Here is a 15,247-nt window from a genome sequence, read left to right on the forward strand (position 1 = left end):
AAGCATGCCCTTGAAAAAAAAGCCACTGTTATTATTAGTAGTCATGATAAGGAACACACATATCAGAGTTCCAGCTTTGAAAATTTAAGAAAAGATGCCAATATTTCAGATGTAGGACCAACACTTCAGGTCTGCAGTTCCTCACAGTCACAGAGACCTCAAACATGCATCATGCTAAAAACCTGTGCTACTGGACAAATTTACAACGAACCACAATCAGAGAATCAGTCAGTCATGGAGATGGTGACTAAATCTCGACATAAAGATGGTTGCATCAAAGCAACTCTGAACTGTAACAAGCAACTCATCGGAAACCAAGAGCCACCTATGCCTCAAAAGCACCAGTCAACACATATGCAAAAAAGAGAGCCTGATAAATCTATTGTCAAACCCTTGTCACCTTTTAAGTTGTATCACAAAACCCCTTCCAGTCTAAACAAAAATAAACATAATAATAGTGAATGTAAATCTACAGACAACGTTAGAGGAGAACATCTCACAGCAGTGGATGATAAAAAACATGTTGATGGCAATGTTAAAGATGATAGGCAGAGAGGAAAACAAAAGCGATGCAGAAGGGCCCATTTTACAGCACCTTCAAGTTCGTCCACTGACTCAAAACCTGATTTATCTTTTGATGAGATTACCACATCTAAAGTTCTCGTGTCTAGTAAGGCTTCTTGTACCAAACCTGTTTCACAGGCTTCTGGCAGGCAAAGTGCTGTTGCTTATGACAGATGCAGATATCCTTCAGTCCATGAACCCAGCATATCAGCAATTATTTCAAGATCATTAGAAGTACACTCAGGAGAAAGACACACCCAGCAGCCAAACACTGGTTTGCAACTCTCTGAGTTTGGAGTGACTATGGGTTGGGAAGCTGAGAATGAGGCAATGGCATGTCAGGGAGAGCATTGTTCCACTGAAAAAATTAAAAAGACAGAGACGATTGCAACAAAGGCTGATAAAGACATGCGTAATGATCCTTCCAAACCTATTTTAGGTGTTTATGTGGAAGACCTAGCACAGCCAATCTTGCATACTAGAGATTCTGCAATGCATTTTGCCTCAAGCGATATTAAACCATTAATTCACACAAGAACTGCTATGGAGTGGAACCTAGCTGACCACAAAAACCAGGCCTTTGGAAGTGCTACCAATATAGCCGACCAACACTCTCCACCCGATAGTTCAAACAAGACCATTTCGAGGTGCTGTAGTGTAGACAATGGCTTAAATATTAAAAACTTCCCCCTCAGTTCCCAATTGAGCACTTATGCGAATCATAAAGGGCTCACTAGCACACCGAGTAGCGTTGAAGATTCAAGAGATCAAATTTCTTCTGAGCCTTTGCTGAGGGAAGGTTTTTATTTATGTAGTTGTTCAAATAAGCAGACCCAATCAGCTTTCAAATGTCAATCTTACAATGGTGCCTCAGTGGAGTTAAACCAAAGTTTAGGTCAAGTTGATGAAATAGAACTGGTCAATCCCTTCGAGTATGAATCTCAGGAACATGGATATCCATGTCAAATCAAGTGTGATCATGGCACACAGACCATTGATGCTGATATGGACCTTAAAAGCAAGGGTCATCATATAAGAAGCAGCACTCAGATGCCAATGTCCAAACAGAAGAATGGTGCACCGAATACATGGGCAAGTCTTCAGAACATCTCTAAAAATCTCTTTGACCTTATACACAGCACGTCTGATCTTCTAGGGAACACACAATGTATGCGAACAGGGGAACCACCACCAAAATATGAGCATCCTATAAACTGTTTCAGATTTTCAACTGTGCATTCTGGCAGTAACCACAAGAAGGACTGTTATACGCAAACTTCCATGGACATTGGGATCCAGACTGATAATTCTCTGGGGGCAAAGATTGCTATGGCCCATGAAGTCAATGTTATTGTTAAAGTGATTGGCTCAGATGTATCTGAACTAGATGGTGACACCAAGATCTTGAGAGAACAGGCCTTTGAAAGGATTAAAAGAAAGCCTGATTTGCGGCACAAAGACTCAAAAGCAGTAGACAGTCAAAATTCTTGGATAACTCCAAGGTTGGATGCGTTTGACGTTAACACGGTTGACCATTCATACAAGAAGTCTTCATCCAGCTTCCTTGGAGCAAAAGACTCCCTACACTTAAAAAGAGAAGAGAAGCAGCCCCATCAGAGTAATGTAGACCTACAGAATCGCTGTAATAAACAAGTCTTGCTCATGGACCGTGCATCTTCACCCATCCTTACTGTTAAAGCTGCAAGATACTCCCAACAAAGACAAGCAAATACTTCCCAGTGTTTAACAAACCATGAGACATCCGAGGGCCAAAAATGCACTTTTTGCAAAATGCAATTTAAAAGTCATAAAATGTCTAATCATCAGAATAAGGTTCAACATCAGGAGAATCTTGGTATCCTTCACACTCAAAGTACTAAAATATACAAAGGTAAATCTGTGTCATCTATGACCCTTGAAAACCAGAGTGACTTTAAATATCCAAATCTAAATGGATCTGATGAGTACTCAATAAATAGCATGTCTTCAAGCACCAAATTTATGCAAAATAAGAGAAAGGAGCACTCTTCTGGAGTTAAGGACATGGTAATAATTAATTCTACTATGAACTGTTCCCCACTACAAAGACAAAGCAGTACCATTAGTGCCCAAACTTCCCCATCATTCTCAGATAAAGTCACGCAGTCTCAATGGGAATGTCCAGACAGATGCCATTTGTCAACTCTTAGCAATCAATTAAGTCATAGTAGTACTATGCTAAAGAAAAATCACAGATCACCTGAGCTGAATTTGCATAATTTGAATCAAAGTACTCAGGAAGATGATGCAATGTCTCTGGTTCCAAGTGAGTGCAACACCGATGTTCTAGTCAACATTAATCCTCTAACAGAGACAGGCCTGCTCAAAGAACATCAGTGGATTCCTGATGATCTGACTATGCACAACAAATTTACAAACTGGTCAGGCATTAGCCAGCAGCCACCATCAACTCTCAGTAAAATAAACAGACCATTCGTACAGTACTTCTTTGGGCTCAGTCCCAGTTACCTTCAGCCAGTGGAGTCTCAAAGCCATAAACCTATCTATAGACCAGAACCGTTAGAGGAGACTAATACTAGAACAAGAGAAATTGAGAGGCTGAGGAAAGAGCGCAAGCAGATTTTGTCATCTCTATGTCTGGATTTGAGCCCTCATCAGCTGACTGTTGAACTCACCGAGGCCAGGCTGCACTATGGTCAAGGGGAAACAGACGCTTTGCTTAAAATGCTCAAGTCTGATTCCAAAGAAGAACCTTCAGCCTTTACCAAACAAGAGCTCCTTGACAGGTCTGTATTAAGTTTTTAGCTCCCCCTTTTTTTTGTTTTTCTTCTGCAGAACACAAATGAAGATAATTTGAAGGAGACATTATGTCTGTTTGTCTATACAATGCAAATTAATGGAATCCCAAATTTTCAAGCTCCAAAAGATATATGAGATAAATGACTCATTTCAGGCATGAAACTCTACATGGCGTAAGCTGATAGGTTCTTTAAACTTGTTATCAGTTAGCCAGTCAACTCGTTCACATGATATATGTTAAGCCAATCGGCTTGTAGAGTGTTAGTTGATAGGTCATTTGACATGTAAAATGGTAGCCAAACAACTTTCATACTCTCTCTTTGTCAAACATTTCAATTTGCACACTTTGCAAGAAAGTCAGTTTTACTGCAGCACATTGTTAGTTTTCTCTGAAACCCTCCTCCTCCCCAGTGTCAAATGTTTAAAGTTAGGGTTTGCTTAGATTTGTTTTATAATATTTTGGAATTGGTAATTCATTTACAGAGTTTGTTATGAATGGAATTTCATCCTGTCATTAGGCACAGGAGGAGCATTGAGAGTTTAAGAAGAGAAAGAGATGCCCGTCTTCAAGCGTGCCACCGGGCTCGGAGCCTCAGTCCCAGTAAGCACCGGATACCTATAAATCATGAGAAGGAGCAATCTCAAATAATTTTTGACCTACCAAGCAGCCGCAGGGATTATCTGCAACAGCTCCACCAAGAGGTAGTTGAAACCAGCAGGTAATTTAGAAATACACAAAACTAATTGGTAAAACTAATTAAATGTTTTATTTCTGTATACTCAACCAAATGTTTTTCCCCAGTGTTCCCTATCCACCAAGGCAGGAGGGTCAGTGTTCATCTGATATTGAGCTACTATTGCGCGACTACAGCCGAGCCCGTAAGGAGGCCAGAGCAGAGATTGCACGTGCACGAGACAGACATCGCAAGAGGATAGAACAGGAGAAGAGGCGGATTCAGCAGCAAGTTCTCTCGCAGGCAGTGAAGGTCAGTGCCACAGAGAAACCATCTTGTTTTTTTGTTTCTTTGCAAGAGGCATTTAACCTTAATGCCCTTAGTTGTAATTTGTTATTTTTCTTTTTCTCTCTCCCCTTGTTTTACATAGGAAGACCTGCAGTTGCACACACGCATTAGTAACAGTACATTATGCACTGATTCAAACCTGACTCTTTCCTCAGGACATACATCAGGCTACAGCAGCAGCAATTCTGCATTACTAAAAGACAATACCTCGCCAATAATACAGGTGAGGCACAGCACCAAAAATCTTCCATTTTATTTAAATTGTAAGGGATAGTTGTCGCAAATATTAAAAATCTGTCATCATTTACTCACTGTTATTGTTGTTCCAAACCTGTATGACTTACATTCTTCTGTGGAACACAAAATGAGATGTTGGGGAAAATGACTGTCTCCGTTACCTTTCACTTTCAGAGGATGGAAAAAGATGCAATGAAAGTAAATTATAACTTATAGTAACATACTAACTGCCTAACATCTCCTTTTGTGTTCCACAGAAAAAAGTAAGTCATACGGGTTTGGAACAACATGAACTATCCCTTTAAATGCAATTTTTCAATGTTTTCACCTCTTCTTTTTGTCCTAACCCCTTTAGGCAAATGGAGCCTCAGGATTCCAAGTCAGAACTCGACCTCCCGTGATTCCCTTACAGACGTTGAAACCTCAGCGTAGATGGCTGTCAGTCCAGGGTGAGCTGTAACTCTTTAAAGCTGAAAAACCAAGGGCTATGCATCAAAGCCACATTATTAAAGGCATTGTTCACCCAAATATGAAAACCTACTTCATTAATCTGGACCACTTTTGTCTTAAGATGTCAGTCTGGAGACGTCTGTCACTGGATATGAGCCTGAATCCTCCACCACTCAATCATCTCCTCCCTGTGCTCGACAACGCACTCTCTCTTTTTGCTCTCCCTCATCTATATCAGCTTCATATCAGGATATTGCAGACTGCACTCTTGCCAGTGCTATTTCAGAGGTATAATACTTTGCAACTTAAAATATACTAGAGCATGTAATGTAAAATGCTAAACAAACCTGCTTAACTGATGTGACTGATCTGCTTCAGGTATATTTGGCCTCTGGAGGGGTTATGAAGAACCTACTGGCAGGGAAATCAAGCGCTGGCTGGAGGTAAAGTAATATGTATACTGCTATTTATACTAGTGCTTTTTGTGTGCAACCAAGTTTCTTTGACGTCAAGAGTTCAGTTCGGAGGTGGTATCGAACTTGGGTTTGAACCAAGCCTTCAGACCAGCTGGGAAAACAGCTTTAAGGCCTTGGTATACTCATGGAGATGTTCTTCAGAGCCAAAAAGAAGTTCGAAACAGCTTAGCAACACTATAGTGTTTGCGAATATTCAGACACAGGCTGCACCGCTGGGGGAGCTGTTTAGAGGAATATTTAAATATGAGGATGCGCAAGACTACATGTAAAACCTTTAACTAATGTGACATTAAAAAATGTGTTATCCATAACTTCATGCCTCATTCTATGAGTAGAATTCACAAGCTGTTTAAACACTCACTGATGATTTCAAGTAATATATATGCAGTAGATAATGTGTAATTTGTCATGTTTACATTCTGCATTAATGGTGCTAACAGGCTAAACGTGGCCATATTATGTGCCGATTATGTTCTGTTATTTTAATTTATGATGACACCGTTACTACTGCAATAGTGGGTGTTTAAAAGAGAGTTAAAGCTCAGAATACAGACAAAAAAAATAGGATAAGAGAGGCATATCTTACTTTGCGGTACAACGTTTTCCTGAAAGCTGCATTTGCAGGCTGTTCCAAACAACTGAAACAAACTCAAAAACACCATCGTTTTGGGCAGATTTTGTTAAAATTAAAGTCACACCCGTTTGTGCTTTGATTTCATATGAAGTATACTGGGGCCTTTAGTTGGAGTTCTGTTCTCATGTGTCATTCCTGACCAGGCACCAAGGTGTGGAGAGACGCATTCAGGTCTTTCACAAGGCTTCATCCAGGCCCACGGCTCATGGGTTTCTAGGTGCAATGGAGCTGGAGAGACCTCTGGCCAGTCTGTGGTGTACGGTTCGAGATCACTCAAAGACTCATCTCTACCACAAGTCTGTCAGATCTGCTTGGACACGACCACTGGATGAAAGTACACAACTAGGTAAGGCACAGAAAGGTAATGCTTATAACTTTTTCAGTTTTCTCGAGAACTGTAGCACTTCAAGGACACTATTAGCTTCAAATGCTGACAAAAACAGCATAAACTTTACTGATTGTATTGCCTTGTGTCCACCTCTTTCTCTCTTTCTTTGAAGTCTACCTGTTAACAGAGACATCCGACTGCCAGCTTAAACAGCCTCGGGATTTCTGCTGCCTCAGCACAGAATTGAAACAGGTATTTTGTGTACTCACCTTTTCTGTGACTGGCTTGAACCCTTAAGCGCATACTTCAGGTCTTTAGAGACCCATGACCTCATTCCACCCCCTGTACCGTATCTATTTTTTGGAGTTGTGACCACACCTCTTTAGTATTCCTCAGTCTATCTCTTATAAATAATGTAAGACAAAATATATATATAGGGTATAGGATCTTTAGAGACCTATAGCACGTGTAACACATGAACATTATGATATGACTATTGTCATTTGGGTGTACTACTGAAATGTTGTAAGTTGTGCATCTATTTAGACTATATTAGTGCCTGAGAAAATACATATGTGTAACTTATGTGTAGATTATGTGTAGTTCAATTTGTGTTTGACAGCCAGCTGCATCTCATGAATATTTTTAAAGAGTGTCGTGATGATGACATTTAAAGGCTTAAAAAAGGACCCAAAAGTATCATAAAAGTAGTCCATGCAACTCGTGTGTCATATTCCAAGTCTTCTGAAGGTATATGGTATTAGTGAGTGCTCAAACGAGCTTCTCCCATACAGCATGATTAACATGTTTTCAATTTCTTAATTAAAAGTCATTTTGATTTAGGTTTTTTAGTCATTGTAGTCACATTTTTGTAGAAAATGGTATAAAAATATTTTTTTCAAGAAAAGTATGATGCCAGCATGAATACTAAGATTACATTCAAGAACTTGGCACATGTGTTGTAAACTAGATTTTTTAAAAGCTGTCCTCATTTGACCCTTATGCGTTTAACACATTTTAATTTTAATCAAATTATAACCATCATGCACCTTTTCACCTCTCTCATACATTAGCTGCTCTTTTGATATCACTTATAATGCATCTTTCTTTAGGATGATATGTGGGTGTTGGCCATGCAGTCTGTGTTTGAGGAGACACTTCCACGCCCCACTGTGAATACTGTTCGTGGTGAGATGCTCCCCAGCGCATGGATCCTTCAACCCAACCAGCGTAACGGTCGAGAGTTTGTCACAGTCATCTACTTGCTACAAGTGAGCTCGTTCCCCTTATATCCTTCCCATTATCACTGAGCATCTCTAAATGTTCATTACAGTGATAATACTCATCGTTTGGGTAACACATTTGGTTGTACAGTATATGTTAACATTAAAGGGATTGTTCCCCCAAAACAAATGATCTCATCATTTATTCTCCCTCATGCCATCCCAGATATGTATGACTTTCTTCTGCAGAAGTAAAACAAAGATATTTAGAAGAATATCTCAGCTATGTAGGTCCATTCATTAAACACATACATTTAATCCATAAAACTCCAGTGGTTTAATGAATGTCTTCTAAAGCAGATTAATCAGTTTTGGGTGAGAACATACCAAAATGTAAAATATTTTTCACTATAATCTTGACATCAGCAGTCTCCTTGGCGATCATGATTTCAAGCTTTATTACACTTCCTAGGACCATCTAGTGCTCTGCAGGTGCTCTGAAATGGCAAGATGTACAGTGAAAAAATGTGTATATTTTGGTCTGTTCTCACCCAAAACCAAATAGATAAATGATGGGTTAATGATGAGAATTTAGATTTTTGGATTAACTATTCCTTTAACACAATCGTTGACATAAACTAACTGTGAAATATACTTTTACATCTTTTATTAATCTTGATTTAAAATAAATTTCTACTAATTGTCAAAAGCTGTATACGTTAACATGAGTGCATTATAAAGTAATGCACAAAGGAACAACCAAAGAACACTAATACATTTATAAATTAACATTAACCAAGATTAATAAATTCTGTAAAAACATTTTTTATTGTTAGCTCATGATACTTAATGCATTACAACTAATGTAAAAACTCAAAGCTCATTTTTAAAGGGATAGTTCACCCCAAAATTAAAATTATCTCATAATTTACTCACCCTCATGCCATCCCAGATGTGTATGACTTTCTTTCTTCTGCAGAACACAAATTAAGATTTTTTTGAAGAATATTTGAAGAATACTTAATTCCTTTTTTACTTTAAATTCTCCTCCCTGCTCAGTCAATGTCCACTTCACTTTCGCATTCTCCATCTTCTGTCTTTGGTGATTCACATCCTTCGTGCATATCGCCCCCCCTTTGGGGCAGGGAGTAGAATTTATGATAAAAATTCATAAAAAAAGGAATTTATGATGACCTTATTGCTTCTGAAGATATAGATTTAAACACTGGAGTCTTATTGATTACTTTTGTGCTGCTTTTAGATGAATTTTGGAGCTTAAAAATGTTGGCACCCATTCACTTACATTGTGAGGATCTACAGAGCTGAAATATTCTTCTAAGAACTTTAATTTGTGTTCTGCAAAAGACAGAAAGTTATACACATCTGGGATGGCATGAGGGTGAGTGAATTATAACTTAAAAAATGTACAAACTTGTTTGAAGGGTAAATATGTGCAATATTAACAATAGCTACTGTATATATTGTGTGTGTTTGTATCTCCCCCTGTAGGTGGATTTGGGAACTCCATCTTTAGCTCCCAGACTGTTGAATACAGTGTCTAGGAAGCAAGCAGCTGTCATAGCCGACCTCGATTCTTTTTTTTCTTTGTGACAGATCAGGTTATACATATAGCAACAAGCACTTATGCTAAAACCCTGAAGGTTTTTGCTAAGATTTGCACCTCACATTCTTGCTCTAGTCTTGACTTAATTATTTTGCATAGCATTGATGGTATGATTATATTGTGTAGCAAATTATCATGGCACTTTTGTAAAATAAAATAAAAAAATATATTTTTATTCTGTTTTGTTATGAGGTAACTATTTGGGGTGCCCCCATGTGCCAAAGTATTGAATGTTGTAAGATTTTGATTGTTCAAAGTAAAATACCAAAGCTATTTTCCATTGATGGATATAAATGGGTTTCCATCACTTATCACTTGATGAGACTATACATAGCTCTGCTTAAGAAGGATTATTCATATTAAAACAGTCCACTGTTTACAGTATTCCTTTAATGCATAGCATTGCCTTAAGCTACTTTCAAAAATTACTAGTATATTAAACTTGAACTTGACATCAGCTGTAGAGAATTCTGTAATATGCAGTACAATGCTTCCATACACATTACATGTCCGATTCCTTTTTTGTGCTGGATGGTAGCATTATCAGCTATTTTTTTGTGCAGTTTTGACGAGATCTGTATTAAGTAAAATGGGACAGATTAACTGTCATAAATCTGTTATTGAATGCAATGCTATGTTGACATTGATACTTTTAAGTATTTTAATTTTTAAAGAAGAAAAAAATGTGTAAGCAATATGTTTTCTTAAGTTTGTACGTTCAATGAAAATGCAAACAAATGTTATTCATATGATATATGTAACATTATTACACTTTCCATAGTGGCTTCAACCATATAGGTAGATTATAAACATGCATCTGGATTTGCATGTAAGCAATTATGTTTTGACGAGCCTTTGATAAAGCACTGTAGAAATGGTTTTATTTGTCAGTTAGACAGCTGAAGGATTTTTTTTGCCACTGAAACAAACAAAAGTAGGCAGAATAATGAAGGTTTTTTATATATATATATACTGTAAATGTCTCCTATACTGTTAATTTGTCATATCAAAATGTAAAATAATTTATCATTTGATTTTTTTTCTTTTGGACTATTTTATGTCTGTTTGGAAGAGGTTCCAAAAACGTTTTAATGACTTTTAATTTATGGACCAGAACTTATTTTTATTAAACACTTTTGCCATTTTTAATATAACCTTATTGTTGTCAGTCTTTATTAAGTCTTGCATTTAGAAATAAGAAGGCATACCAGTCAAATGAAAAGGGGAGGAGCTGCAATTGTGGCGGACATTGTAAATATGGAACAGATTTAAGCAATGTTACGAGCATGAGTGCTGTTGTTCCGTATACAACAGCACGATTGTGAGTGTGATATTGTTTTTATACAATAGTTCAGCAAAAAAATACAAAATATTGAATTGCATGCATTTAGTTTGTGCATTTCTCCACTGCCAGTGGAAATACTTCTAAAGAAGTCAATGTGTCAAGCACAACTCTGGTTCCATAGGGATGCCAGCTGTCCTGTATTAGACAGGACATTCCGTATCTTGGCCGAAATGATGATGTCCCAAATGGGACACACTCTTGTCCGGTCAGATGGCACTGTTCCGTATTTAATCACTCTTAATGCTCAAATATCCTACATGGCAAACCTGCTCTGCATTAGTTTGAGTCAATGATTGAATGACTCACTTATAACATAACTTTTAACTCACCATATACGGTTCTTGAATGAATCGGTGAATGAAATCGAAAAGATTTCGAAGAGATCAAAATCTCGACCACTATGTGGAAAGCCATGAACACAGAGAAGCGGAGTGATACAAAAAGTGAAATGACCCAGTGCTGTTGGAACACAGCTCATTCAACCAGATTTGAGGATCGGAACTAAAGCTTGGGTATACTTAAGTTTTCAGCTTTCTGGGTCGTCTCAAAGGGTTAAGTGCTCGGCCTTTCAAAGTCTTTTGAACATGAGTAAATACAAAACATGTTCAACGCAAACAAACTAAGACCGCATATGTGATACTCTTTTACTATAGTCAACAGCAGGCGCTTGCACCATCGATGCGCACAGACGATGACAAATCTCGTCATCAGCACAGTCTGCGAGAACTGTCCGCGTGCTGTCCAGATTTTGCTGTCCACGTGGACAGTCTGCACGGACTGTACTGATGACGAGATTTGTGTCACGCATACTGTGCGGTTTTCAATCAGAAATGTGGTCTACTAAAGTTTACTTTGGCCTTAACTGTTGCATCCACCTTTTTCCTAAATGTGGAGTATTCTGTGATTTATAACGGAAGCCTGTTTTCGTTTTCCGGTCTCCAGTGTTTTTACGCATAACGCCGTAGGCTATGTTTTTAGCAGATAATGTGATGTCTAGATGATTACATTTGTTAAAAAAATAAATCCCAAACATGTGGCTTTACTTTGTACTGTACAGAGTTGCGATGGCCGTCTTCTGACAGTGCCTCTCCTGTCAAAGTTTACGGAGATTGGGTTGATGACTTGAAGCAATGGCCCGGGGTTAGTTACAAAGCCCTGTAAGATCTCTGGTTAATTCAAGCCGAAATGTTTGTTCACATTCTACTACAACTAATATGTAAAATAGTTGTTGTTCTCCATCTGGATCGCTCATTTTGGTAGTTTTTACATTGCTTCTTATGGAGACCGGAGCCAGTGGTCAGAGCATAATTTCAATAAATAAATAAATGTGTTCCTGTTTGATGTTTAAAACATTTATATTTTTGAAAATGAAAACAGACAAAGTCCAACATTGAAAAAAGGTTCCTTTAGGCTGTAAAACATGTGAGGGCACTTCACTTTAGTAGGTGGGACTGAGGAAAATAGGTCTAATTGTATGGGATCAAAATCCCGTCAAAATTGTTGTGGTCATGGTTCAAAAAATAAGCGTGAATCAAAACATAATTAGTGCAGATTAAAAAATAACAATCATGAATCAAAAATATATAAACACATTTAAAATATCCTGCAAAAAAAACTGAAAAATGTAAAGCAAATTCATCAGAATTGCAAACAAAATCATGTTTTCCTAGGTTATGTTACCAATTTTTTGTGCTCTAACAATTTTGCTCCTATTTTATTTTTTATATTCCTATTTTATCAAAATTGTCTCTGTATTTTTCTTTGGTTTTGTTTTCAAGTTCTGCGCTTAGTTTTCAAAAACTTGTGAGTAGAGTTTCATGTAAATTGGGGGCATTTTGCATCCCTATTGGTCCACTAGTTCTTGATTGACAGCTCCTCCTCAAGCCAAACAATCGGAACTAGGGGCAATGATGTCACTCCAATGCGTCTCCGACGGCTGCTGCTCAATATTATATTATTTGTGGTTGATAGATACGCTGCTTGTGTCTGTTTGAGTATATTCTGACAGCTTTAGGAAACAATGTGTTGTCTGAGTAGGCCATTATCATAGTCCGTTAACACATATATTGAATCAGCTGAACCAAGCAGAGTTTTAGTTTTGGCATTATTTAAGATTTCCTTGTTTGTAGGTTATTGGCTGCATATCTAAAAATACAAGGCTGGGTTGGTGTGGATGTCTGATGCATGTTTTTACAACCTGTACCAATGTATCTTGAGTTCAGAACCCAACTTGATCTGCTTTTCCATGTTGCTGAATGTGCTGCTACATGTAGTTTCTTTTTCCACGATGCTGCAGTGAAATTAGAAACAAGTGACCAAGCGTCCCCACGTCAATAAAAAAATTCAATAAAGTTGGCTTGACATTGGGCGTTCTTTATTCACAAATAGTCGCAAATTTAGGGACCGTCTCTAAAGATACAGGCAACATTGGAGCATACATATCCAAAACATTTACAAACATTTCCATAGCATAGAGTACAACTTCAGTTACATTTAAAGCAAATGACTTACAGGCAACAAAAAAAAAAAAACAACTCCAAATGTAGGTGTCACAAATAAAAGTTTTTGATATAATAATAAAAAATTAAAAAAAGTCAAATTATATGTAAGCATTTCTATATTCATCAGTATTGTAATAGGCCTTAGTGTCGGGATCTGGATTTTTTTCATGGAAAAGCGGATCAAGATGGGTTCTGAACTCGCAATTACATTGGTACAGCCAAGTGTGCCGCACAAGCCCTCAAAAGTGAAGCCAAAACATCTCGATCGTCCCCCGGTGACTGGTCCTAGTATAGGTCATAAATCCCGCCTCCCCATGTTATTCAACGGGACGTGAGACCAACTAAACAATTAAATTACACTTCACATATCTTTTTTCCAAAGATAGTTTCTGTCATTTACTGTAGTTTCTATCACGTTGATGTAATTTCAAGTGTTTGTTTTCAAAATAAGTTTGTTTTTAGTTAGTTATTTGATGCTATAAAAACGGTGCTGTGACATCATGATTGACAGCTGCTGTGATTGACAGGTTCTCTGAGCGAAGTAGTCACTGAAGCACCAACAGACTTTTTTCCGGGATCTTCGGAAGACTGAGGAGATTGTAGCTTTAAATTTAATATCTAAATTTCTATAAGTAATTATTTCACACCGTCATAAGTCAAAAGTGCAGGGGCGTGTGCTTGCGATTGATTCAGCGAGAGTGAGGGCGGGGCCTTGATTTCGTGGCTTTACTTCCTGCTCACTACTGCGCAGGTCTGGTCCCGAAATCGCAACTGCGCAGACTCAAGTCCCAAGATGTCAGAGCCATATAGGGACACTGGCGGCTTCAGTTCTCACCAGTGGAAAAGCATGAAGGGGCATCGTCCATCTTTTTTTTTTTATAGTCTATGGGTACAGCTAGTAAAAACATGCATCAGACATCCACACCAACCCAGCCTTGTTTTTTTTTAGATATGCAGCCAATAACCTACAAACAGGGAAATCTTAAATAATGCCAAAACTAAAACTCTGCTTGGTTCAGCTGACTCAATATATGTGTTAACGGACTATGATAATGGCCTACTCGGACAACACATTGTTTCCTAAAGCTGTCAGAATATACTCAAACAGACACAAGCAGCGTATCTATCAACCACAAATAATATAATATTGAGCAGCAGCCGTCGGAGACACATTGGAGTGACATCACTTCCCCTAGTTCCGATTGTTTGGCTTGAGGAGGAGCTGTCAATCAAGAACTAGTGGACCAATAGGGATGCAAAATGCCCCCAATTTACATGAAACTCTACTCACAAGTTTTTGAAAACTAAGTGCAGAACTTGAAAACAAAACCAAAGAAAAATACAGAGACAATTTTGCTCATATTTAAAAAAATGTGTACAGAGAAAACTAAAACAGTAATATAACCAAGGAAATCATGATTTTGTTTGCAATTCTGATGACTTTGAGTTATATTTTCTGTTGTTGTTTTTTTTTGCAGTCTATTTTAAATGTTTATGTATTTTTGATTCATGCTTGTTATATTTTTGTCTGCGCTTATTACTATTTGATCCGCGACCACAATACTTTTGACGGGATTTTGATCCCATATTAATTGCAGTTCTGATATATAGGCGGACTCACTGATGCTAAAGTTGCAGTAGCTAAATCATATTATTTTATTTAATGGTTCATAATGATTATCCGCATTTATGAACATGCATGAAAACGTCATCGATCTTTAACACTCAGCCAAGTCGCATATTTTACACGCACAACACATAAAAATAATTATTTAGTTTTTCCAATTCCAGCTTCGGTTGTAGCCGTAGTAGCTAATTCTCACAATATAACGTACCTTTCTATAAATGTATCTATGAAAACAGATTTCATGTAGCCTATCCATTCTGTCAGGCCACTATTACATCGATTAGAAGCAGCAGGTAAATATTTGCACAGCAGTTTTATATTTATGCAGCATGTGACTGCAGTAGAGGCGGGCAGTGGAGGGGCGGTGAGCGCCATTTAAAGTCAGTGACACTTGACAGGAATGCGCGTCCCGTGCGC

General features: G+C 37.9%; 1 protein-coding gene across 1 annotated transcript; it reads left to right on the forward strand.

Annotated features, from left to right (window-relative positions):
* Positions 1 to 303: 303 nt before the first annotated feature.
* Positions 304 to 10,483, forward strand: LOC127662116 (stAR-related lipid transfer protein 9-like). The gene is made up of 11 exons (XM_052153098.1): positions 304 to 3,350; positions 3,882 to 4,082; positions 4,166 to 4,349; positions 4,468 to 4,608; positions 4,978 to 5,071; positions 5,194 to 5,360; positions 5,451 to 5,515; positions 6,326 to 6,528; positions 6,683 to 6,762; positions 7,623 to 7,781; positions 9,243 to 10,483. The coding sequence occupies exons 1-11, from the start codon at positions 328 to 330 to the stop codon at positions 9,342 to 9,344; spliced, it is 4,419 nt and encodes a 1,472-aa protein (XP_052009058.1). The 5' UTR covers positions 304 to 327; the 3' UTR covers positions 9,345 to 10,483.
* The last annotated feature ends 4,764 nt before the right edge of the window (positions 10,484 to 15,247 follow it).

The sequence above is a fragment of the Xyrauchen texanus genome, chromosome 22 (assembly GCF_025860055.1).
Source record: "Xyrauchen texanus isolate HMW12.3.18 chromosome 22, RBS_HiC_50CHRs, whole genome shotgun sequence".
NCBI classification, from domain to species: Eukaryota; Metazoa; Chordata; class Actinopteri; order Cypriniformes; family Catostomidae; genus Xyrauchen; species Xyrauchen texanus.